The sequence below is a fragment of the Zootoca vivipara genome, chromosome 1, assembly GCF_965207765.1.
Source record: "Zootoca vivipara chromosome 1, rZooViv2.hap1.1, whole genome shotgun sequence".
Classification (NCBI taxonomy): domain Eukaryota; kingdom Metazoa; phylum Chordata; class Lepidosauria; order Squamata; family Lacertidae; genus Zootoca; species Zootoca vivipara.
The window spans coordinates 103,493,989-103,518,999 of NC_142582.1; the positions used below are offsets into that span (position 1 = coordinate 103,493,989).

The following is a 25,011-nucleotide window of genomic DNA, read 5'->3' on the forward strand; positions in this document are numbered from 1 at the left end:
GCTCCCCACCCCCTTCATGGTTGTGAAGCCACCTCCGCGCGTCCTGCGCAAAGCGCCCTCCTTGGGAGCTTGTCTCCGAGCGCGTCGTCGCCTGCCCTCCCCCCAGCCTGGAGACTCCCCGCGTCGCTTGGAGGAGGCTATTTTCATGCTAACGGGGGTCACTGCGGAGAGTCGCTATGGAGAGAGGAGAGAGGGACCCCCGTCCCCCCCATCCCTCCCTCCTGGTTACCAAGCTGTTGACATTCCCCGCGCCTCTGCGAAGTACCAGGAGGAAATGTATGTCCGCTTAAATGCCTGCTTGCCTGGCTGGCTGGGAGAAGAAAGGCCGAGGCGGGCTGGCTGAGGCTGCTGCTCCTGCTGCCCGTGGTCCATTGCAGCTTGAGATGATTAACTGGAGAGCAGCTCAAAGCCGGCGAGGCACAAAGGCCTTGTTGACAATGGCAGGAGCGCGGCCAGGCCCGGGCCAGATTCTTGCTGCTGCTGCTGCTGCCAGTCAGGCTCTTGGCAAGGCTGCGTAGGCTCCCCAAGAGTCAGGAGCAGCCTCGGGGTGAGGCAGGCCAGCGCTCTCCCTCCTTGGGCCTTTGTGAAATAAAGTGGCACTTGGCAGCTGAAGCCCAGATGGAGCAGACCCAAGCTAGGCCTGACAGGGCCAGCTTGGTTTTCTTAAAAGCTTTTCATGCCCTTTCCGAAGGGTTGAAATTCAACCAGTGAGACTTTTCCTCCTTCTCCCTCACACTACACTAGGGAAAAGTTTCACCTGCAGATTTTCTGCCCTGTTGCTGCTAGAGATGGGTGGCTCACCCTAAGCTGGGAAGAAAGAGCACCTAACCTTTATGGGTGACAAGTGTATTGGAGTGTTCCATTTCAGGGGAATCAGATTCAAAGGAGATCATCCTTTTGCCTCTTAAATCTTTGTCAGCATCATAGCTCCTGTCTGAAACAAGGGAAGTAATTGGTGTGCCTCTGAGCACCTGTAGAGTGCCTTTCATTCTTTCTGTAATGTGAGTTTGGTGCCAGGGGATTCCAGGACAGGTGAGCTGCCAGTTGTTCTTGTTTAAATTAACCTCCATTAACCTCCATTGTGCAATCACCAAATCAAGCATTATAAGGGCATTATAGAGGCCCTGTTCAATCATCTTTAGGGGGTGCTAGCACCCATAAAGGTTAGGTGCTTGCTTCAGTCCTGAAAGGGCTCCTCCTCTTTAATATTTATTAAGGACCCATGAGAAATCCAACCTGCATCGTAATAGATTAACCTTATTTGTGGTCTGTGTGTTTTTAAGGAAGGTTTGCTTGCTTTCTCTCTTGCCCTTTCAGGCCTGGAACAACGACCTGGTGCACAGAAATTTACCTGGCAAAGCTGGCTTCATTTCTGCATGACAGGCTGCTTTTCAAATCAATGGAGCAGAGCCAGAAAAAAGTGGGACATAGTCTAACAAAGCTGGACAAAAACCATATGCATGCTGAACACAGCCTGTTAGAAAATCCTCTCCAAGATGAATTCCCCCCCACACACCATGGGGAAATTAAAACGGCTAAATATTCTCTCATCCCAATCATTTCCCCAGATTCTCAGGGCAGAAGAAATAGGAGGAATACATTTTACAAGGTATGATCTGAAGGTGGTTCCCAGCTCAGTCCCTGGCATCTCCAGGTAGAGTTGGGAAGGACTTCTGTCTGAAACCCTGGAAATTGGGTACCCATCATGTAGACAACATTGAGCTAGATGAACTGACTCCATATGGCAGTTTCCTGTGTTCCTAAGGTACCTGAGGCCTCCACTTTGCTGCAGTTAAGTGGGTCTTAGCTGAGTTAATGCCATGTGAAAAGCAGCTTGGTTTCCAAAACATCAGAAAGGTGTGATATAAGTATAAGAGATTGAACAAAACGTAAGCTATTTTTCTATTGTCAGTTGAAAGTCTTGTTTGCATTCATTGAGTTAAAGCTACATATGAGGAGCTGTGTGTAGCATCAAAGTGATCAAATCCCTGCACTAGAGCGGATTGCATTATGAATTGGGTGGCTCAGAATTTAGCAGTCAGCCATTAAAGTAGTTCCCTGTAACTCAGGTGACACTGAAGGAGCAGGTAAGGCAATTTATAATGGCTCTGAAAACAAAATAAAAAGTGCACAGATATATTTTATCTCCATTGATATTGGTTGCAGAATCCTTTCATCGATGCAGAATTTTGCTTACGAAATTAAGGAATAGTAGCATACAAGGTTCAGGGAGTTAAAATTTCCCTAGATCTATTCATGCTCTCTCCCCACTCCCCTTTGCTTCAGCTGGAGCCACAGCCCATGATGTGTTTAGGCTGGAATGTGTGGATTTGTTGACATTCAAATACTTCTTCTTAACCAGGTTTTTGAGAGGGGTGGTGACAGGCAGTTCATTTCACTTAGCCCCCAAGCCTGCAGTTCCTTGCACACTTTCTTGGAAGGGAAGCCCCATTGAATTCCGTGGGGCTTTCTTCCAAGTAAACATGCGTAGGCTCAGGCTGAAAATCTGACTTCGACATCGAATATCCTAGACATGAGAAGTCTGTTTGCTGGATCTATTTGTGGGGCAAATCACTTGGAGAACATTCACGAAGTCATATTGCTAATCTCGATTAATGAGGCTTGAATAAATAGCAACTCGGCTATTAAGCAACCTATTAGTACAGAAGCAAGCCGAGCGGCAAACCCCACCTTGCCAGGACTCTCTTAACTACTCTCGTTGCGTGAATAGAGAAGGCGGTTCGCATATCCAGGCGCGGTGAATTTGCGTGAAGAAGAAGAGGCTTTGAATGCGAGCCTTGGAAGTTCACACATCCGTCCTAATCGCTTTTCCTTGGAAGTAAAGCCCCGTTGGATTCACTGGGACGTTCTTCTAGCTAATAGGCATTATTTGGTCAAATTTATTCAGTTATTTCAGTGGCAAACTAAATGCGTCTGATGAACTCTCTCCAGTCATTATCTTTGCTTAGGATCGTGTCCAAAGGTTTTGAACTGGTTGCCAGAGTAAGATTCGAGCGGATTTGGAAGTCCGTCGGGATCTGGGCAAATCATCACCACCATCATCAAAGGGCAACATTTCTCTCAAAAATCGTAGCCTGGTTGCAGTTTTAAGGGAGGGAGGTTCGAATGCGCTGCCCTAATTTGTCAGCATATATATTTCCGACCTAGTGATAAAAGTGAAGACTTGGTAGAGTCTGTTTTTCAGATAGTGCCGCTGCAGCTGGGCGAAAGGAGGACAACAATCGAGCTTGTGTACTCTGTTTGTGTATCTACGGTCGTTTACAGTGCTCACAGCTGAAATCCGGCGTAACTCCTCCAGTTATTTCATATTTCGTTTCTGTTTAGATAAAATGCGTAACTGAATCCTCCCCACAGTCGCCTGTTTTGACCCTGCCTCTTCTTAGAACCTTCTAATATTTTCAGCAGAATCAAGTGTTGTCTTTGGTTGCTGGGGGAAGCCCCTTCGGAGGTTTCCTCAGGGACAGACAATACACGCACCCCACCCCCCCAAAGAGCAACAACTCCCTGAGCATAGAGGCGTGCAAAGGAAAAGATTTTCCCCTCGAGTCTGCTGGGTGCACCCCTGTATTCACTTTCTAGGAAGCCAATCCTATTGAAGACAATGGGTCTTGCTGCCACTTAAATTGCATCGTTAGAATCGTAAGGCTTTGCTCCTCTCCTCTCTAGAGCTAGAATATGGGTAAATGATAGAAATATCATTTGCTTGATTTCTATAATGTATACAGATAGCACCATTAAGCTTTGATTGATGAAAAAATCAATTATTATTTGGACCTCTAGCACCCATTGGGAATTTTGCTGATTCCGCGGGAAATGGATTGCGCCTTTTTAGTTCTGCTATCCAGTATTCGGTTGTGTTTCTCAGATTAGAATAAAATTCGGTTAGGTTAGTCAAAGCTTCCGAATGACTCAGTTGCCATCCTTTGAACTTGCTTCAGGCTCATTGCAGAAAATGAGCAACGGTCAACCACTGAGAAAAAGACCTATTTGGGAGAATGCATTTTATTTGATGCTTCCATTACGCTCACCCGTGTTGCAATGCATTCCCGATAACCTAGTACGGCAGCAGGTGGAATACATATGAGCAGTCTGGTCCCCGACCCCCGACCCCGTTCCCCACCCCAGTCCTAAACCCATTCATTGCAAGTCCCTCAGTCATTGGAATTTTCCTGCCAAGTAACGTTTAGCATCGATTTAAGACAGCCGTTAAAATAATTGGGTTTCCAGGAGAGATAGCCTGTAGTTCTAAATATCCTTGCTCGACATCCCGATCCTATTGAATATTTACTCGCAAGTAACTGCCGCCGCTCAGTGGCACTGGCGTTTACTCCAAAGCAAAAGTGCATCACATTGGCGGCTAAATTTGCCGAGCGATGTGAGTTTTCGCCCTCCTTGAAATGCACCGTGTTTGCTCTCCAGCTGTTGCTGCGCTTGTCTTCTGCTTGGTTTCCAGTGGAAACGCGAAAAAAGTTACAAAGCATTCGAGGTGGCTGTCGCTGGAATATATTCTCCAGGCATTCTTGTCTCTCTTTTTGTGGTCCTCCTTGTAGTGAGGAAAGAAGATTGATGCCATACTCTGATGGTTGGGTTACACTCTGTTTGGTTTTCCATGAAAGACACACACACACCCCATTTTTAAAACACCATAACCTCTCATATACTTCTTTAGATTTAAATCAATGGGGCTAGATTCCAACTAGATATATTCTTATTTTACTCATATATGCTGTCGGGCAACCAACCAGTTGCTGCAATGTATTGCAGTGGAATCCTAGCGTCTCATATCGCACTGGTAACAAACACAGATGGGAGGTTTCCAGTACCTAGCAACAGCTCTCCAAATTTCTAATATATTTTAAAGGAGGAGTTTCCCGGGCTCTTAATTTAAACATTGCAAAATGGGCAGCTGAGAAATCCAAAATATAACAAGAGTTGGCTAGTTACCTATCTTCTGCCATAACATACATCATCTTTAAAAATCCAAAAAAGATATAAATATTTACTGGACTATTAAAAATCAAACATTTGTACGGAGTTTATCTTATTAAGGTTAATGGAGGCGGCTGAAAGAATCCTGTTAAGGATGGGGTCCTAAGAGGACTGAGATGATGCATGTAAATTCTGTTGACATCCGTGGGAATTGGAAAGGAACCTGAATTACTTGCCACGCTCCTCCTGAAAACGAGCTCCACTGAAACCTCCTATACAGTACATACCATAGAAGCAGAAGCAAGCCTGTTGATTTAGAATAGAACACAGGAAATGTGTTCAGGGTTGAGATCCAGCAGCTCCATCCCCACGGGGATGCTAAGCTGGAGTACCTGGATAAGCCCTTAGGTTGCAGTCCTGTACAAAAATAATACTAGTGCAGGGAAATGGAGGCTGTGCAAGAGGCTTATTTGACGTCTGCGGGGGGGGGGGGTGGACAGTGCAATGGGTGGATGGCAAAAGCCAAATCTTGCTCAGCTGACCTACATTCAATCTGCACCAATTACAAAACCTGCTGGGGGCTCCCAGACCCACCATCCTGTTTTCCTGGAAGTGGAACTTGCTTCCTGAAAAATCTAGGCCAAAAAAGCACGGGGGGAGGGGGGAGTTGCGCATTCCTACAAACACTGACCTGGGATGTAACTTCCACTGAACTCACTGGGGCCTATTTCTGAGTAGAGGTTATGTATGGGCTTGCACTGCGATTGCAATAAATGGAACCAGCCAGTGGGTTTCGGATCCTTTAAATTCTGGCTGTAGAAGCAATAAGACAGGAGGAGAGAGCTGGGGAGGGGAATTCTGTATCTGGTGTTTATCGCCAACCTGAAACTTAAAACAAAGGGGAAGCTTGGTCTGTCCAAAGTTCAAAGCTGTGAAATCTCGGTTGTGTGTGTGTGTGTGTGTGCAATAGACAGAGACAGAGAAGAAAAACACAAGCCTGGGCCAGAAAATGGCACTCTACTGGGAGGGGGGGGAAGGTGATTTCGACTAATCTGTCCTTAACTGTTGCATTGTTGCAGGGTGCAGAATAATTATGGTAGTGGAAAAGAACACAGAGAGAACAAAGGCAATTTTCCATGGCGTCACCCCCCTTTCCTTGCTTGGTTTTCCACTGCTGAGCGCCTGGAAAGAACGGCTCCGCATCTTGACCAAAGACAGGTGACAGGAGCCCTGTTGCCTCGAAAAGCAAGAGGCATCTATTCTGCATTTGCTTGAGAAATGGAGACACCTGGACTTCAGAGCTGCGGGGAGAGCGCGACACCTCTCTCTGCACGCGCAGTCAGACCCTAAACACCTCAGAAGGTGAATGCATTGGAACGTCCTCCCCTATTGTGTGCGTAAAGAACTGCAGCCTGTTATCTCTCGCAGGACATAAACAAGGAATATATTAATAAATTTGTTATACTGTATTTCTAGTACGACCTTCATCACGAAGGATCCTGGGCAGTATACAAAGTAGGTTCCCCTCCCCCCTTTAAACCAAGCATCAACAATTCATTAAAATAGCTTGTACTTTATTGTTGTTGTTGTTTAGTCGTGTCCGACTCTTCGTGACCCCATGGACCATAGCACGCCAGGCACTCCTGTCTTGCACTGCCTCCCGCAGTTTGGTCAAACTCATGTTCGTAGCTTCGAGAACACTGTCCAACCATCTTGTCCTCTGTCGTCCCCTTCTCCTAGTGCCCTCAATCTTTCCCAACATCAGGGTCTTTCCCAACATCAGGGTCTTGTACTTTATACCTCAGTCCTAATCACAGACTTTTAGATGTAAGTCTCCTTGGGATCCTGCTTTCAAGTAATGTCTAAACTAAGTTACAACCCTGCGCATTCTTACTCGGAAGAATAGTCCGCTGAATTCAGTGGGACTTACTTCTGAGTAAATGTATCAGGCTCTAAGATTAAGCTGCTACCCCAGGGATGGGGAAGCTGCAGCTGCAGCCCTCAAGACATTGGTGGGCTACAAGTCCCATCATGCTGTAACCACTGGTCTTGCTGGCTGGAGCTGATGGATGTTGGAATCCAACAACGCCTGGAGAGCCACAAGTCGCCCCCCACCATATACATGAATGTGACAATGTGATCCTCTGTATGTCTACTCAAGAGTAACTCCCACTTAAGGTCAGTGCACCCTACTCCCAGGTAAGTAGAGTGCCACCTTTTGAGTTCTGTGACCAATATAGCTTTAAACTGGGCTTGAAAGTCAATTCATAAGCGTATTAGTATCAACTGGTGCTGGTTTTGGCACCCGGTTTTGTTTTCATTGCAAATATCCGTACAGATCCATTCAATGTAAAGGCAAGCCCACTCAGATTGAGAACGCGCTCATTAGAAGCATATGCAAATCAATTCAAATCAATGAGAGGCTTCCCACTGACCTCAATAGGATGTGGATTGCATCCAATATAAATCAGCTTGAACAATCCATCCCAACGTGATGTTTGAGAACCGGTTGTGCTCCTTTGAAAGGACGGGGGGGGGCGGAGATTGAAAGGACTTGGGGGGGGGATTTCCAGGCAACTGAGATTCATAAAAACAGATTCATAGCAACGGAACCTCTGGTTCAAAACCGCTTACACACACACACACCGAGAGAGAGAGAGAGAGAGAGAGAGAGAGAGAGCGCTATGATATAGCCTACACAAGCACACACACAGCTATGTCTTCAGAATTGTTTTCTGCGCCTGCTTGTTTTCATGGCACCCGAGTCCTAAGCACTTTTTAAAGGCAGCCGATCTTGTTGACTCCCATGAAGCTTTCTTCCAAGTGGGTCACTTCTAGGATCGCCCCCTTAGAGCACGACCAGGATTCATTTAAATGAAACTGCAAGTTTCGTCTCAGCCACAAAATGCCCACCCTTTTAATAATTTCTGGAAAGTCTTCCTGAAGAATTTGATGCGGGAAAAGGAGGTCAAATGTCATGGGGGATGTTATCTGGAACAATTGCAAAATATCATTCCTTTTAAGGCCCTCATTCTATTTTGCCTGTTTTATTGAAGGCAACTGAAAGCTTCATTTTAAAAAAAGGCAAAATGTTCACAAGCCATCCACGCTTAATCCATCAGCAGGTCCTTCTTACATTAATCAATAAAGTGAAGGTTTTGTAACAAAAGATGCCGTGGTGCAAACAGAAATACTTCTATTATGATGGAGAAGCAATCTCTCTCACCACTGAGGAAGAAGAATATTTTCTTCTTGTTCAATAATAATAATAATAATAATAATAATAATAATAATAATAATAATAATAATAATTGGATTTATTAACAACCCACTGCGTCTCTGTAAATCTGCAAGCATGGCCCCGGAATAGATTCGAGAGAAATAAACTGCAAAATATATACAGCAGTTCCCGGTCCACATAATATTGTCCTGGGAATTTTGGTGTAATTAATGGGGGGGGGGGCTTGTATTACACCGCAAATGCCCGTATTCTGCCTCTATGGGGACTCTATCGCAGCCTCCCCTCCCCCAGCGACCTTCCCATCCCCCGCCTCCCCATATGGGTCTTTTACACTAGTCAAAATCCAGTTAGCTCTCTTAAAAGGCTTCAGTAATATGCTGAATTACTCCCTGCTTGAGTTTAATGGAGTTAAATGAGCCTGAATGATGGCAACAGTTTTAGCTGTCTAGCACGTGGCTTGTTAAAGGAAGGTAATTGCATCTGAAAAGGAAAGGCATTTCCTGCATCCACAGGAAGAAGGGAAGAAAGCCAGAGCGTTCCCCCCTGACGCCGGAATCTACCTATGTCCTTGCTAACCTGCGGGACAGCGAAACAAGAGCGCGAGCATCCCCTGGGGAACAAATGGACCGCGAGGAGGAGGACTGAATTCGCTTGGGGGGTCGGGAGCAAACACCCCCTTCCCCATTGAGCGGATGGTGGAGCGAGACTTGCAGAGAATGCCGCTTTCCAGGACGCCTGTCTCTGCTTCTGGGGCAGAAGATCCCAGGCTAGGGATGTTAAAGATTAAAACCCACACATGCCCGCCCCCGAAACCAGAGATGGCGACAGCTGAGAGTCGGCCAGACAATAAACAGCTTTTCTTTTTCCTTCTATTGCCTTGGAATTGACATCGAAACAAACGCAGTAGTGGCTGGAGTAGTGAAAGTACGTATTTTTACAAGGCTGTTGTAATGAATGAAGCCTTGCTCCTCCTAACCACCACCCCCCGGCAGCCCCACTCACACCATTCTCCCTCCCCTCTACTATCCGGACCCAGCGCTATCTCTCAGTCGTTACTGCCCAACATAATATTACTTAAAAGTTGCGAGCTGTTTATAACACACTCAGCAGGACCCAGGGAGATCGATCCCCTGGAAGTCAATGGAGCTCATTATCAGGTATATGTGTGTCTGGAGAAAAGGGGGGGGGGGCAGAGAGGAAAGTCCATAGCATTTCCAGAGACGCAACCGCGCTCTGGTGTTGCGGCGAAATGCCTTTGGGTAGAGGTTTCGAGATGTGACCACGTATTCTCTAGTCTAGCCCCTTTGATTAAGAATAAAGGTCGTAGAGAGATGGGTTTTCCAGAAGTGCTATGCATTAGCCAGCCCGGCAGAAGGACGCGCGTGCTTATTATTATGCCTCGCCAGACGGAGCAGGTGAATATCTTTTATTACACAGGCGCGGAGTACACCTTCCAAGTCAATTACGCCGCGTGTTGCCTACAGTGGAGAAGGCTGAACCCCGATAACCATCTCTTATGATCGTTGCTTATTTTGTGGAGGAAGGAGGGGAAGACACACACACACACACACACACACACGCTTTGTGGAAAATAAGAGACGAAGGTCTCTTAGGGAACAGTTGCGATGGGCATAATCCAACCATCCGTGTGAGCTGCAGATGGCCCGCTTCTTTCCTCGTGGGTCCCTTTGAAACTCGTCTCCTTGCTAGACACTCTTGCTTATGACACCTTTGCAAAAGAACGGAGCCTTAGCAAAAGCCCGGACATTGCTTTGAATCTCTAGAAGTCTTTTAATCGAAGCTCTGTATAGATTGACCATGCCTGGAGGAGTAGTAGGAATAATAATAATAATAATACTTTATTATTTATATGCCGCCCATCTGACTGGTTTGCCCCAGCTTCTCCAGGCGGCTTCCAACAAATCAAAACATGACAAGACATCAAACCTTAAGAGCTTCCCTATACAGGGCTGCCTTCAGATGTCTTCTAAAAAAGCAGGGAAATAGGCTGTGGGCAAGCAGGCACCCCGCTGCACCCCCTAACGTTTTGAAATGCAGATGAGGAGATGGGAAACAAGAGCGGAGGCGGGCTCCTTTTAACACGTCTGAACTAAACAAAAAAACACGTCACCCATATGGAGTTCTCCTTCAAACGCGGAGGCCTCTACTTTTAGCCGGACCCAAAATCCGTGAGACTGAATCCCGCTCGGGGCTGAATGTCCCGGGGCTTCGCTCACGCCTCAGCATTTGGACTTACTGGAGATTCCAGTCTAAGGGCGCCACTTTAAGCTGGCTTACTCGGAAGTAAGCCCCACCGAGTCTTACTGCCGGGTAAACGTGTGTAGGACTGTAACCCTAGAGAAAGTGCTTAGGATTACAATCGAAGTGTCCAAGTGCTGGGCGCAACAGCCGGATCCTATGGGTGTTTACTCACGAGGCAATTCATCCCGAGCTGTCTGTCACTTCCAACTGCCCGCTCTCTCTCCCCACCACCCCCAGTTTACAAAAGCTTCGCAGGCTGTCCTGGTACGAATAAGCCACGTCGATCCAAGTAAATATATGGGTCGCCCGATACTCTCATAGTTTACTCAGAAGGCAGACCCAAGTGAGCGCCGCAAAAGGTAGTGGTAGCCGACTGTTGACCCAGAAGAAGAAATCCAAAATCCACATTAGAGCGATACCTTTATTAACCCAACCTAAGTGAGGTTTGGAGTTCGGATCAAGAGCATGGAAGCGTCAACTGATTTCCCTTCTCTCCCTGAGACCCCCCCCCCAAAAAAACACAACCCCACAACTCTTGTTTATTTGCCCTCTCTCTGCTGGAAGGTTTTGAGTTGTCGAGTCTTGATAGGCGAGAGTGAGCAGAACTAACCCATCTGAAACGAAGCCCAGTTCCTAAATGCAGCATTACTTGAGAATCCGTCTCGCACGATCATATTTGCACCGGACAGAAGAGTTTGACACTCTCCTTTTATGCAACTGAATTCGGGAGGGGGGGGGAATTGTGCGCATATTAGATGGGAGACGCAGGCCTTTCCTCTGCTGAGTATGTCTGGAAGGGGCAGACGAAAGTCAAATGGGACCCAGGTTCACGCATACACACGACCCTTGCAGTCCAAAATGATGTGCTGTTAAGGAGGGCGTTGTTTTGGTGGGTCTTCTTGGAAAACTGGCACAGAAAAGGGGAGGGCGAGGAGTGGAGCAGCTAGTCACGGCCTCCTCACTTGTGGTTAGCGGTCCTTGGCCCTAGACCTGGAAGCAAGGGCTGTTCTTTTCAGGGCCGACTTTCCTCAGATTAATGGACTGAATTAAGACACTGAGTGGAAAGTGAAGCATTTGATTACTACCGTATGGAAGCAGCGCTCCCCCCGCTTAACGTGCTTATAAACAAGGAAGCCCCAAATGAGGCCAGCGAGGCTTCTGGATCCTAGTCGTTGTCAACATAAGGAGCTGGGGGCTTCGGAAGCAAGCAGGTTGAAAATGGGAGATCCCACCGCTTGGAGCCAGATGGGCAAGGTATAAATAAATCCTCACCCTCACCGGGGACCCCCTCTCTCAACGCGACAACAGAACATAATGAGTCAAGTGCGATGGGTTGAATTAAAAAGGGCAATACTTGTGATTTGGAAGCGGCTTGTGCGTGAATTTAGATCTGCATGGAAGGAAGTGGATCACCGGCCCAGAAAATCTTCTGCCACAATACTTTGCTTTAGATTGCAACCCTTTGCACACACACCCTGCCTAAGTAAGTACACCTTTGGGTGAACTATGGATAGGCTTTCCAGCATTAAAACTACTACACCAGAATCTCTGGAGCTGTTTGGGATTGCTACATTGTTTCTACTGCTACAAGGGTAGAGAGAATCATTCTACCTACCAAGTCTGATCCTGGATCCTTGCCTCACTGGTTGCTATCATCCGGAATTCAGTGGGGTTTCATGCATAGGATTGGACTCCAGTTGTATGTGTAGGTCCATGTTTCCCCTATGTATGTCCCTCTGAATTCAGTGGGATGCCTCCCCCCCCAAGTGTGTCTAAGTTTGCAGCCATATACCCTGAAAGCATTTATTAAGACTCTTAGAAATAGAGAATTGGCCTCTTGTACAGACATACTGATGGAATAAAAATAATACCGAAAGCGTTACTTAAAATGGTCTCATTCCAAAGGCTTTCGTCAACAGCGAAATCTGAATATGAACAGCTACAATGGAGGTCCAATAATATACAGAGGACACACTTAAACACTAACTAGCAACTCGATACACAAACTTGTGTATTGGTAAACTTTGTGGGGAAGCGGGGAAGGATTGGATTTCCAAAAAAAAATATTGCAAGCAGTAACTTCAGCTAATTTAAAGGGAGGTGCGGACAGGAACAGGAAAGTGAGAGCAGCGCCGATTCCTCCTCTTTTGCTAACTTGGCGCTAAATTCCACTACAAAGTGAAGCTACAAGGCGTTCCTCAGCAAAGACTTAGGAAAACTGCACACTAGAATTCACCACCAAACTGCAAAGCCTCCTTCCAGTGAACAAGAAAGCGAGGGCAACAGAGCCAGCTTCAGCAACCGACACAGCTTATATTTTTAAAACTCGCTAAGTGAATCCAACCCATTTCTCACTAAAGCCATTGGCAACATCCCTGTTTGGGTTGCTGCAGGCATTTCGCACCCGTGTTCTTATGGTGGTCGATTAAAACTTGAGCCTTTTGTTAATGTAAAATAGAGGGGTGAGGGGGCTTCATCACTCGATAATTCACATTACAATAGTAGAACCACAACCCTATCTCCCAAATTAAAACCAACATTTCTCTGCTGGGAGGAAACAATAACAGTATCCCTTTAATGCAATCTAGGGCAGATCGGGTGCTCTTTTTTCTTCCCATACATAAGGAGAGAAGGTTTAAGTTTGTGATAGACTCCCCTCGCCCTGTAGGAATGCGCTGCTTGTTAGATATTCAGTACATTAAAAATATATATTTAATGTGCGTCTACTAAGAATGGGTTGTGGCCATCCCTATTCTGCATCACAGAAGCCCCTGTGAGCTCCTAATTTATCAGCTAGGAAAGGGGAGGGGGAACCAACATCTTTTGTTTACCCCCTCCATCTCTTTCTATTTCAGACCATTTAATTAATATAGAGGTAGCCATCCTACCCAATAATGGAACAAAATAAAATAACCCAAAAAATTCTCTCGTTGATAATATTCGATTTATTTAAAGTCCTTAACTGCAAATGAGAGAGAGAGAGAGAGAGAGAGAGAGAGAGAAAGGGGGTGCAAAAAAACCCAAAAACATACGTCGCTGCTTATATTGTCATTTTTTCCTTTAAAAAAATCAAAACATATTTTTTTTCAATTACAATCACATTTATTATAAAATTAATATTTTTTTATTTTCTTTTAAATGGTGTGTGTCATTTTTTAAAACCGTTATTTAAAAGCACTTTCAAGCTGTAAAGAAAGAAAGTAATAAAACCGTGCAAATAAATTAAGGACGTCGTGAAAGCGAACAAGGAGGGGAAGGGGGGCGGGAGGAAGGGAAGCAACCCGTCTGGCTAGGCCAAAACATCGTGTAAAAAAACGGTGGAAAGTGCATTAACACTGAATGAACGTGCTAACAACGGCGATAATTAAGCGGCCACAAGAAATTCGAGAGGGGCAGAATCATGGCTGGTCATAGAGCATAGCTGCCAAGTTATCCCCTTTTTAAGGGATTTTCCATTATGCTGAATAGGCTTCCTCGCGAGAAAAGGGAAAACTTGGCAGCTATGTCATAGAGTGATCTGATGAAGAGGAGAGGGAGGGAGAGAATCCCTTCTATCTTAAAATATTCGGTGGAGGGAGAGGAGAACGACAATAATTATTGTTGTTCGGATAAATATGGTTCTAGAACGCACGCGGCGGGGAAGGGGTCCTGGGATTAAATAACCGCCCGTCCACGTGGCCAGGGCGCTTCCCGGTGAAGGAGACGCTTTAGTAACAGCTTGGGAGGGAAGGGGGGAAATTAAACGACTGCGACCCGTGCGACTTTGCATCCATATCCAGCCGCGACCCCTGTCACTTTGCAGAGTCAGGGCAAGGGGGTTCAGGATCAGGCCCTACGGTCCATGTGCGTGTGACCTATCTCTCCCAAGGGAGCCATTCCGAACCAGCCAGATCAACTCTGGCTTGGTTAGGAGATTTACTTTCCCCAAGTCTCTCAGGTGGGACCTGGGGCTGTTCTGTTCAAGGACTCTCTTGGCTTTTTTTGTATATGTTTTTTTGTGTGTATACTTAGATGTTCAGCACTGTATCGCCTGTCCCTGGAGGACTTCCTAATTTAAATTTAACTTAAACCTCTCCATTTGGGACTTTAGCTGGAGAGGCCTGTGCCTGCAGAGAAGGCCCCCGGTTCCACCTCATTCTGCCTTTTATTTATTTGTCTATCTATGTAAAGGCTGGGCTGGATGGGGGGGACTTGGAACAGCTCAGTCTTGAGACCTTGCAGCCAGAGGTCTGACTCTGGCTCACTAGAATAAGGCATCTTCTTAGGCCTGCTTTTATTGGTTAAGGTACTAAATCTGGTGAGATTACACTGAAGAAAGTTAAAGTTGGGGGCGGGACAGGAATCCACCAATAATAATAATAATTTACAGGTTGGAAATCAATCTTTCTTTCGTGGTCATGGCGAGGGAAGGTGGGCATATATACAGTATCCATTTGCGGAGTTGGATGCGATTTGCTGGACTTTCCAGGCCAAAATAGAATAAACAGGATGCATTTGGGGTGGGTGGGTTATACAATAATAATAACAATAACAATAATAAAGTAACAGTCTTTTCTTCTGCTCTCCCCCCTTCTCCTTTTGCTTCCCCCGCCTCGCAGGGATGGTGTTGGGGGAAACGCACCGTCAGTTTCGGCTGAGAGATCTAGGAGAAGGGGGAGGATGGGAGAGGCAAAACCAACCAGCCCTGCTGGGGAGGAAGATTTCTGCTCGGTGCGCCCTCGAGTCCCTGCCAGCTAAGACGTATTTAGGACGGGTCTGGAATACACACCTTGGTAGTAGGACGGCTCCAGGGCCGAGGGCTCAATGCCTCCCCGACCGCCCATGGACGCGCTGCCCAGAGGCAGCCCTCCCGGCAGCCCGGCCCCGTAGGAGGAATATTGCAGCGCTTGCTCGTAAGCCTTGAAGTCCAGCTTGTGCTGCTGTTCGGAGGAGGACATGAGGTTGTTAATGGAGAACGGGTGGTTGAAGGAATAGTGCGGGTCGCCCTTGAGGTGCAGCTGAGACTCGTGGTGACCCAGAGAGTGGCCCGGGTGACCCAGCGAGGCCAAGCTCGGCCCGGGGGGCACAGAGGCCGCTGCCACCGCTGCCGCGGCAGCAGCAGCAGCAGCCGCAGCAGCAGCCGAAGCCACCGACGGCTTCAGCTCAGCTCCACTCCCGCTGTGGTCCAGGCCTTGCGGGCTGCCTGAGCCGGGATTCGAAGGGGCGGACTCTAGCTGGCCTCCTTTGGCGCCTCGGTGCAAAGGCGAACCTCCTCCTCCGGGGTCTTTCCTGCCTTCGCTGCCGTTGCCGCCGCCGCCACCACCACCACCTCCTCCTCCGACGGCACCTTGTCCCGCTTTGCCGCCTCCGGGCTGCTTGTCGCACTTGAAGCGCTTCTGCCGGCGCAGGTAGCAGCCGTTCTCGAACATGTTGCCCGAGTCCGGGTGCAGCGTCCAGTAGGAGCCCTTGCCAGGCTTGTCGGGCGAGCGCGCCACCTTGACGAAGCAGTCGTTGAAGGAGAGCGAGTGGCGGATGGAGTTCTGCCAGCGTTGCTGGTTCTGGCGGTAGTAGGGGAACAGGTCCATGATCCACTGGTAGATCTCGCTCAGCGTGAGCATCTTGCTGGGCGCCTGCTGGATGGCCATGGTAATGAGCGAGATGTACGAGTAGGGTGGCTTGGCGTGCGGGTAGCTGCGCTTGAAGCTCTTGGCGTCCCGCCCGCCGCGGCTCAGCGACGGCGCGGCATACCCCATGGGGCTCATGCACGGAGGACCCATGGCCCCATAAGCGCCCAGCCCGTTCAGAGAGGCCTGCGGGCTGCCCATCGCGTTCATGCCGCCGGGGCTGAGCGCCGAGCCCATGGCCGACATGCTGTTCATGGCGCCCCCCGACGCCCCAGGGCTCAGGCCCGCGCCCAGGCTGGGGTTGGCGTAGGACACGTTGAAGGAGCCCGACGTCATGTTGCCGCTGGTGGTCATGGCGTTCATGCTCATGTAGGTGTTCATGGAGTTCATGGAGCCCAGGCCAGAGTTCATGTTGCCCACAGGCACCGTCGAGTAGGCCTGCGGAGGGAGACACTGGTTAGACATGGGGGAACTGGCTGAATCTTAACTTAGACGGCCGAAAGGAGGCGACAAGCCGGAGCGCACCTGCCTGCCTTCCTAACCTTCCTTCCCCTCGGTGGCCCCAGTGGCTGCCACAGTCCCTTCCCACCTTTGCCTTTATTGGCCACCTCGGTGAATTCCCAGCTGCTCTCGTAAGATTCCTTTCTCATGCAACCAGCCGGCGAGGATTAGGATCTGGACTGTCGCTCACAAACTGCTCTCAAAGCAGCCCTTCTTAACCATATCCTAGTCTCTAGCCTACGATTTATCACAGGGTTCGCTAAAGGGGAAGCGTGTGTGTCCAGGTTGATCCTCCAAACTCTAGAAATATATTGGCCCTGGGTGGATCAGGAGGTTTGTTGGGGGGGGAGTGGGGGGCTGTGTGAAAAGGAAAGGAGAGGTTTCACACACGCACACGCGGTTTGCATTTGAAGGACAGCGACACTACGAATCTAGGCGATCTAACTTTATAGGAGAACTAAGACGTATATGTAAAAAGTCCCAATTTGCACCGATTTGGCGCGCATCCTGTTAGAACGTTTTTCTTCCTTCAAAGTAAAGAGTGCGGAGGATCAACCACAAACCGCTGTAGCCCCCCACCCCAATCTCCACATAAAGTAAAAATGGAGATGTTTGGATGCGGCCTGTATCGTTAAGACGAGGCCCTGTTCTTAGGAAGGAAAGATCCTGGCCGCGTGAGTAGGTGGCTGCGGGTGTCAAATTATGCCCAACAAACCAGAGCTCGGGAACACGCGGGGGACGAACCGGTCGCCCCAAAGAATCAGACACCCACAGACGTTCACAGGTCCCGCAAGAGCAAAGCGCCGGCTGAGACAAGACCCGAAGAAGCCCGGCTCTTCCTTCAGAAATTCCCCTTTTCCAAGGCCAGGTCGTGTACTATTTCGTTTTTTAAAAAAAAAAATCGAGGGAAACACCAGTGAGAATTAAATACACTTAAGAATTACAGCGGGGGAAGAGAAAGGTCGGTGAGAGAGAAGCCGCCATTCCCCCCAAGATCGCCAGCCTCGCCGCCACAAGAAAGCGCATCCCTAGGAAGGGAGGGAAACCCAACGGCTTGCGGCGCTGACCCAAGCGGGTGGCGGATCAATTGTCACTGGGCTAGGCCGCGGAGGCAGGTGCCTTCCCCGAAGGAGGCCCTGTCGAAATCCGAAATGGAGCTCTCCGAGGTCGTGGCTCCTCCTCGGCCTCCTTCCCCCAAAGCTTCCCAAAGTCTCAGAGAGAGGCTGGTGGGAAAAACAAACTTTGCGGCCTCTTTGACACAAACCCCGGGTCCCTCTTCTCTCTCTCTCTCTGCTCTTCTGTGCTGGCTGCCCCCACATTCCTGGCCTGCCAGGAAGTTTTCTTCAAAATGAACAACTGCAAATGAACAACTGCACCTTTTGGGCCCATAACAACACAGCCTTTTTTTGGAGGTGGTGGTGGGGGGGGGGAAGGTGGCTTCCCTCCGCCCACCTATTTTCCCGAGGTTTATAGTCAACCGAAACTTCATTAAACCTTTCGACCGTCTCTAAATTAAGATTCAGCCAGTTTCCCCACGTTGAGTCCCAAATAACAGAACGGTCTGGAATAAAAGAACAGACCAAGAAGTCCAACTCTAAATTTAAAAAACAAAAAAATCAAGTGGGAAAAAAAATAAACCGAGAAAGTGAACCCCCGCTTAATTTTTTAAAAATATAATTACTAAAACAACTGCAGCTAATGCAGGGACTTGAATCCGGAAAAGGGTATCCCATAGGTTCGCTTCCTAGTTTGCTTGTGTTTTAAACGTTCAGTAGGTTTATTCCCAGTTCTCTAGTATAATTAGAATCCCAAATTCCTAAAAGCTAAGAGATTTCTAATATGCCTGAGATTTCTAGCAGAGTATCTCTCCGGCAGCGTAGAGGTGGTTGTTATAGGTGATACACCGACGGCTCCCCTACTTGTGACTTTTTTTTCTTTTTTAGTAAACAATCCTAAGATTATGAGTGTGACTAAGCATAACTGATGGAGAATATAATTTCTATATAAACATTATATATTTCGATATAAAACTATTTCTCCATAAATGAATCATTTTTCCCCCCCTTGCCTGGAGTGCCATGATTTATAAAACAAATACGTTAAAAAAAATATTCAAGTATCCTTCACAGAGCAAGAATGGGTGGTAATATAATGTGTTCGGGCGGGTGAGCGATAAATAAAACTGGATGTAAACTTGTCAATAGAACACCGAACAATCAAATTAAGAGAGAGAGGAAAATCTGGGGCGGAGGATGAATTATGCTTACCAATGAAGGGCCCTACATTATCATACTAGCGGTATTTTAGGGTCCCCCCCTTCCGGAGTGCCTATGGCGCTGGGAAGAGGCATACATTTAATCTAAACCCCTTCCTTGGCCCCTGTTGACCCTTCAGTATTAAATAAGAATCCGGAATACGACAGCCTACACAAACACATATGTTCAGCCGGAGTCTACAGCCTGCTCGGGCAGCGCATATGAACCCAAGACTGTTAACTCTGGGGAGGAAAGCACTGTTGAGCAATATCTGCTTTTTTGCACACACGCCGTCAGGTCTGCTTGATCTTGGGTGCCTCTCCCTCCCCGCCCCCACCTTTATTTTTGTCCGTATCATCTTGTCACTTTCCCTTTCACGTTCTGTAAGGCTCGGTTCGCAGTTGAAGCCATTTTGGGGGGATATTTCACTCCCTAGTCAGTTAAGAGGGCCCCATTAATCTCTCTTTCCCCCCCGCCCCATTGGGGTTTTACATGCTCCTCCACCCGTTATTGTTCGTTTGCTCGTCTTTGATCTTTTCTTGGAAGTTCTTTGGAGCATATTGTTAAATCAGGAACGTGGATATGAATGGACAATGCCAAAAAAGAGCCCGGTTCCTGGTCACAGGCTCCAGAGATCCTATTCTCCGCAGCGCCACCCGCCGGTCGCGGGGAAAATTGCCCCCGTTTCAGTTTTTATTCCTCCGCCGCCTTGAAAGAAGCGTGTTGCAAAGTACACACGAACGATTGTTATGCTCAGCAGAGTGCAATAGCAACCCAGGTGAGGGGTGGGAGGGAGAGAGGAGGCGGCCGACGAGACAGAAAGCTTTCCCCGACAGGAGGGGTAGAAGTGTTCTTTGCCTCAAACAACCCCACCCCCTGCCCCACACATCAAGGCCCTAACTCAGAATCAAGATGCGTTGGGTCTCCATGGAGAGATCCTAGAAAGAAACCAAGGACTCCTGTCTTCTGTCCACTCGACGGCCAGGGGCATCTCCCCGCTGCCCTCTAGTTTCTCTTTGGCGCCTTCCTTCCCGGGTTCCCGGGCAGCTGGAAGGTCGAGGGAGGCAGACCTGGGCTTCGTCGGACTCTTGAGAGCGGACCCTGGCTCCCCCTCTCTCTCACACCCCCCCGTCACACCTCGAGGGGACGGACGGAGTCCCCTTCCCAAGCCCTCCCCGCACCCCGCTCGGCTCACCTCCTGCGTGTCGGCGTAGTAGCTGTTCCAATCGCTCGTCTCGTGCCCTTCCATTTTCACGGTCCCTAACATCCTGGAACCAGCCTGCCCGGGGTAACCATCCAGCCCCTCCCGGCGAGTGGCGGGTCCGGGGAGCCCCCCCGCCCGCAGTCCCGGAGCGGGGAAAGCCGAGCTGCGGCTCGATCAAGCCCCCCGGCGGAGGAGGCAGCGGCAGCAGCAGCAGCAGCAAGCGGTGTGCGGCGGGCAGCCACTCGAGGAAGTGAGGAAGTGCTGGCTGGGATGCGAGGGGAGTTGAGCTGAGGTGGATCTTACGTCGTCGCACCAGCGGCAGCGGCGGCAGGAGAGGCACCAGCGGCTCCAGCAGCGCCTCCTCCTCCTCCTCCTCCTCCTCCTCCTCCTCCTCCTCCTCCTCCTCCTCCTCCTCCTCCTCCTCCTCCTCCTCCTCTCCCTCCTCTCCCCATTTGTCCGCCCGCACAAAGACGTTCGCACCTACAAAGCCGGAGATGCACCTGCAAACAAGGCAACGCGCAACTCCCCCGGGGCGGCACTTTAGGCGCAAAGCGGTGTAATTGGCTTAAGCGCACCGACGTGTTGTTGGGGGGGGGGAGAGAAAAAGACAGAAGTGGGGACCCGTAAAGGGAGGAGGGGAACGGGAAACTACTGCCCCCTCCTTTCCTCCAACCCCCTCCCTCCCTCTCTCCATTGGGGAAGGGGAGAGGCGAGGGGGAATGCCAAGAGAGAGGCGAGCACAGCCCCCTCTCTGCTTGGATTGGGAAGAGCAGCATGCGCCTAGGGCTGGCTGGCTGGCTTTACTCGAGGGGGTGGGTAGCAGAGGCGCCCCCTTTCACTTGGTGGCCGCTTCTGGGGTTGGGGATGGAGCCCAAGTGTGCCTCTCTGCCCCCACCCCCCAGCACACACACAGTTCCCCGTTTGCCTGGCCATCTCCCCAGACAGCTCCTGAGGCAGTTTCGCCTTTTTTGCGCACGGGCTTTCCCCCGCTCCTTTTTGGCCCCGTCCCCGCGCCGTCCAGCAGCCCCAAGCCGCCGTGTGAATGAGTCACTCCGCGTGACGCGCGCGGTCCCAATGAATAGCGAGGTCGGCCAGGCTTGGCTTGGCAAGCGGCCCAGGTGAGTCATGCCGAGCAGCTTCGCGGCCAGCCAGCCTGCGCGCCCGCCACCCCTCCCTCGCGCGCCTGGCCTGGCTGGTGGGTGACTGGCCAGCGTCCCCGGCTGGGAAGTGGGCAGTCTGGCCTGGTCCTCCCCATTCCCGGGACGGAGGCCCCGATCCACGCCCCTGGGGCTGCGTGGGACTAAGACAGAGGACCTTCCTAGAGGAGGAAGAGGTCTTGCTTCGCGGTAAATTTGCCGGGATCCCTTGCTTTTGTGTGAGGCGATCCTCTGCAGATCCCACCCTACCCTTAACTCGAATAGGGCTGCTTCTGAGTAAATGGGCTGAGGGTCCATTTACAGAGTGCTGTCTTCATTGCCCCCAAACGTTGGTGGCCAGCCGCGGAGGATGGGGAACCACTTCGTGGAAACAAGCAAATCGGTCCAGAAATTTGTTTCAGGGGCTCTGGACAAGGAGGGGGGCACCACGGTGGAAGAGATTTTCCATGGGTTGGATCTAGTCTTTGTTAATTGAACTTAGTTCCCGTTGAAGTCAGTGGGGCGTGGGTCCAGTTATTTTGCCCATCGGTAGCAGTGGGACACCGGTCGAACGCACGTCGTCTAGGTTCACGCTCTTTTCTATTTACAGAGCGATCCTAGACATAAGTTCCGCTATGTTCTGTGGGGTTTGTTGCCGGTTTGGTGCACAGGGTCGCTGCTTAAACCGAGACCGAGGCTTCTCAGCCTGTCCTCTATTCCAAATAATGTTAATTATTAGGGCCAGTGCCTGCAATCCTACGGGGGCGCAAGCGCAACCCTCTCTCTAAGAACATAGTAAGTGTCCCTTCCGAGTAACGTTACATAGCACCGGACTGCGTGCATACTTCCTCAAGAGCAGATCCCAGTAAAGTCATTTGGCCTTACTGAGTAGGATGAGGCTGAAAAGGCGATTTAGTTCCAATGCAACCGATGGAATAAAATATGCTTTCAAATTCTAACATTTTGCCCTGGCTAACTGGGGCTCCTTTTCCTTTTTGGGGGTTGGGAAAACATGATAGCATCAGGTTTTTTTAAAAAAAATATTATTGATTTTGCTGGATAAATCTTAGATCCGTAACAAGCGTTTTGGTTTACACAGGTTGTGCATCCAGTTTTTCGTTTTTATGTCGTTCTTGAGACACAGCAAGGCGATACACAGATAATAGTTTTCAATCACATCTATTTGTTGTTCCATTTACATTGAACCATTTAAAGTAAGCAAATAACGCGATTTTGTATATAAAAAAATTAAGGTAACGTCCTTGGTGTAAGACATATGGTTTAAACCTGTCAACAAAAGGCGGCCTCTCTCATCCCTCTCTCTCTCTTTGTCCTTTCTCTGGCCGCAGCCGCCTGAAATCTGGCAACAGAATTAAGTTAAATCCTTGAAACAAACAAATGTCTCAAATCAGCAGGAGAGAACAAGGGATGAAAATGTGCCATTAAGGAAATAAAAGATAAAAGCACGAAAGGACAAACTGCTTTTGAATATGATCACACTGTAAATTAAAGACGCATTGAAATACAATACGTAGGGATGAATTGCTACAGAAGGCACAACCTTTACTTGGGACTTGGAGAAAAAGAGGGCCAGGGGTGCGGGAAGAGATGCTCCTGACTGCCAGGCTGATGATGGACCTCTCCGATCCTAAGTAGCTCCCATTGCGATGAATGGGCACCATGATGCAGTTGCTTAAAGCCCCATTCATTTCAGTGAAGCATTTATGAGTCTTGTTCATTTATGTGGACCGGGATTGATTTTGGCAGGGTGGAACTCTGGACACCTTTTCAGTCTCACCATAGGTAACAAGTCTCGCAGATTTCAATGAGTGTGACTTCCAGTCTTTAGGATTGCAGCATTGCTTGCTTCCAGGCTCCCGCCCTTAAAAAATGACAACCACCCTCAGGTGGGTATAGGATAAGGTGGCAGCTCACTTAGAACCTGCTTCAAGCAACCGGATCCTGAAACACACATATGTGGAAGTATACGCCATTGATTTCAAGGTAGAGCTTAATTGAAAGCAAAATAAATAAATCATTAAATAAATGCCGTGTGTGTGGGCGTGCGTGTGTGCATAGCTTAAATGACCAGAGAAACCCCCTTTCCATTAATTGACCAAAAGTGCCTAGTTCCTCATCCCTTTAAAGCTCCAGAAATATATTACACCAGAATAGGGGAATAAAATAGCTTTTGTTTTGTTGCTACTATTAATACTAATTATTATTATTATTTATTCTTATTTTGATTGGAACACTTTCGAACAGCGTGCAAAAAGTTTCCAACTCAAACCTGAACTCAAAGTTTGGTTTGGTGCAATAAAGTTTAAATATATATATTTTTTTAAATTGTCCTCTTGCAAACCTTAAGCAGAAAGCACCAGCAAAGGAAGGACGCCCGGACCCCACTTTGTGGTTGTTGTGAATTCTCTGCTCAGAGGTTGATGAGAGATTTGTGTGTGACACTGAGCCCGAAGGCACAACTCTGGGCCAAGCTGCTCCGCTTGTATAAAGTCACAGCGCCTCCTGTTGACCGGCCACAACCTCAAGCGCGCACACCTGTTTTTTTGAGACGCAGCTGCTGGACGGAACGAGGCGACCCGAGGACCCGATGCCCGGCATCCCAAGCGATCGGCAGGTTTGCTGCTCAGACTTCAACGGGACGCAAGCTCCGCAGGGCTCCCGGATGCGAGCAAAACTCGCCTAAGCGCGTCGCCCACTGCGGGAACATCCCTCTCCCGGCTGCATACCAGACGGCACTTGAGCCAAGAGGTGGGGGGAACGCAGGTGTGTTGGACTGAGAATCCGTAATTGTTTCTAGGAGGTGTTATTTTTAAAAAAACCCAACAACACTAAGAGCCGACCTCTGCTGAGCCTAAGCATCTCGGAGGAAAAAACAGATTAGTGGGGCTCATTCGCACATCCCCTCCTGGTGCGCACTTTCAAAGGAATGCGCTCAGGAAGGAGAGAGGTCCGATGGCACCCTCGCTAAGCGCTTTGCTCTCCTCTTGCGGCTTATTGGGGGTGTAGGGCAGTGGTGATGGGGTGCGAGACAGCCCATACACCCCTGATCTTTAACTCCCCGGGGGATAGACTGCTTGGAAAGCACTGAATAACTCCTTCCTTTAAGCACGGCGTTCCTGCTGTCTGAAGGATCCCTAGCAAGGTGCGTGTGGACAAGCGTTTCAGCGCTGCTGAATTTCTCCTGCTCCAGGAGAAAGCGAGGAAATGGATAATCCCGAGGGAGAGAATCCATGCGGCCGGTGGGGAATATCTGACAGCCCATTGCAGCAAAAGGAACATACTGTACAGTACTGTAATAAAAAATAGGCACAAGATGAACGGATTTTTTTTGGGGGGGGTATAAATCATTGTGGACTAAGGAGCACGACCTCATGAGGTAGTGGTACACTGGACTCCAGATCAGGGTAGCTCGCCCCACCATAAACCTGTTCATCTTTAAGATGCCGCGAGACTCCTTGTTATGTTAAGAAACAGAACAACGATACGCTCATCATATTTAGGAGAGACTCGACCATGGCAATTCTTCGTCTACGTCTGTGTTTTACAGAGTCTGTCTCTCTTCGTTCACACACATTTACCAAGGGTCTCTCCTTTTTTTCCTCTCAAGGGAAATGCAACAGTGGTAGGGCCTCGGCTATAAAATCGATGCGCCAACAGGGTTTCATTCTCCCCCTAAGGCTGCAAACCTAACCCCACTTACTTACCTAGGAATGAGCCCCATCGAACTCTATATTTATGAGCGGTCATGGTTAGGACTTTGCTGTAAATATTGCACAAAACCCAGACTCCTCCTCGCAAGTAATGGGAAAGAATGGCTGTTTGTCTCTCTGGGAACAAT

General features: G+C 48.9%; 1 protein-coding gene across 1 annotated transcript; it reads right to left on the reverse strand.

The window, feature by feature from the left end:
* Positions 1-13,375: 13,375 nt before the first annotated feature.
* Positions 13,376-20,393, reverse strand: FOXA1 (forkhead box A1). The gene is made up of 2 exons (XM_035109059.3): positions 20,008-20,393; positions 13,376-16,494 (listed from the first exon to the last, which is right to left on the reverse strand). Exons 1-2 carry the CDS (start codon positions 20,077-20,079, stop codon positions 15,187-15,189), a joined length of 1,380 nt encoding a protein of 459 aa, XP_034964950.3. The 5' UTR covers positions 20,080-20,393; the 3' UTR covers positions 13,376-15,186.
* Positions 20,394-25,011: the final 4,618 nt, after the last annotated feature.

Excerpts from the sequence above, each read along its gene's own strand:
- FOXA1 (XM_035109059.3), bottom strand. The coding sequence starts at position 20,079 with ATGTTAGGGACCGTGAAAATGGAAGGGCACGAGACGAGCGATTGGAAC. Across the intron at positions 16,495-20,007 it reads ACTACGCCGACACGCAGGAG|GCCTACTCGACGGTGCCTGT; the intron begins GTGAGCCGAGCG and ends CTCCCTCCGCAG.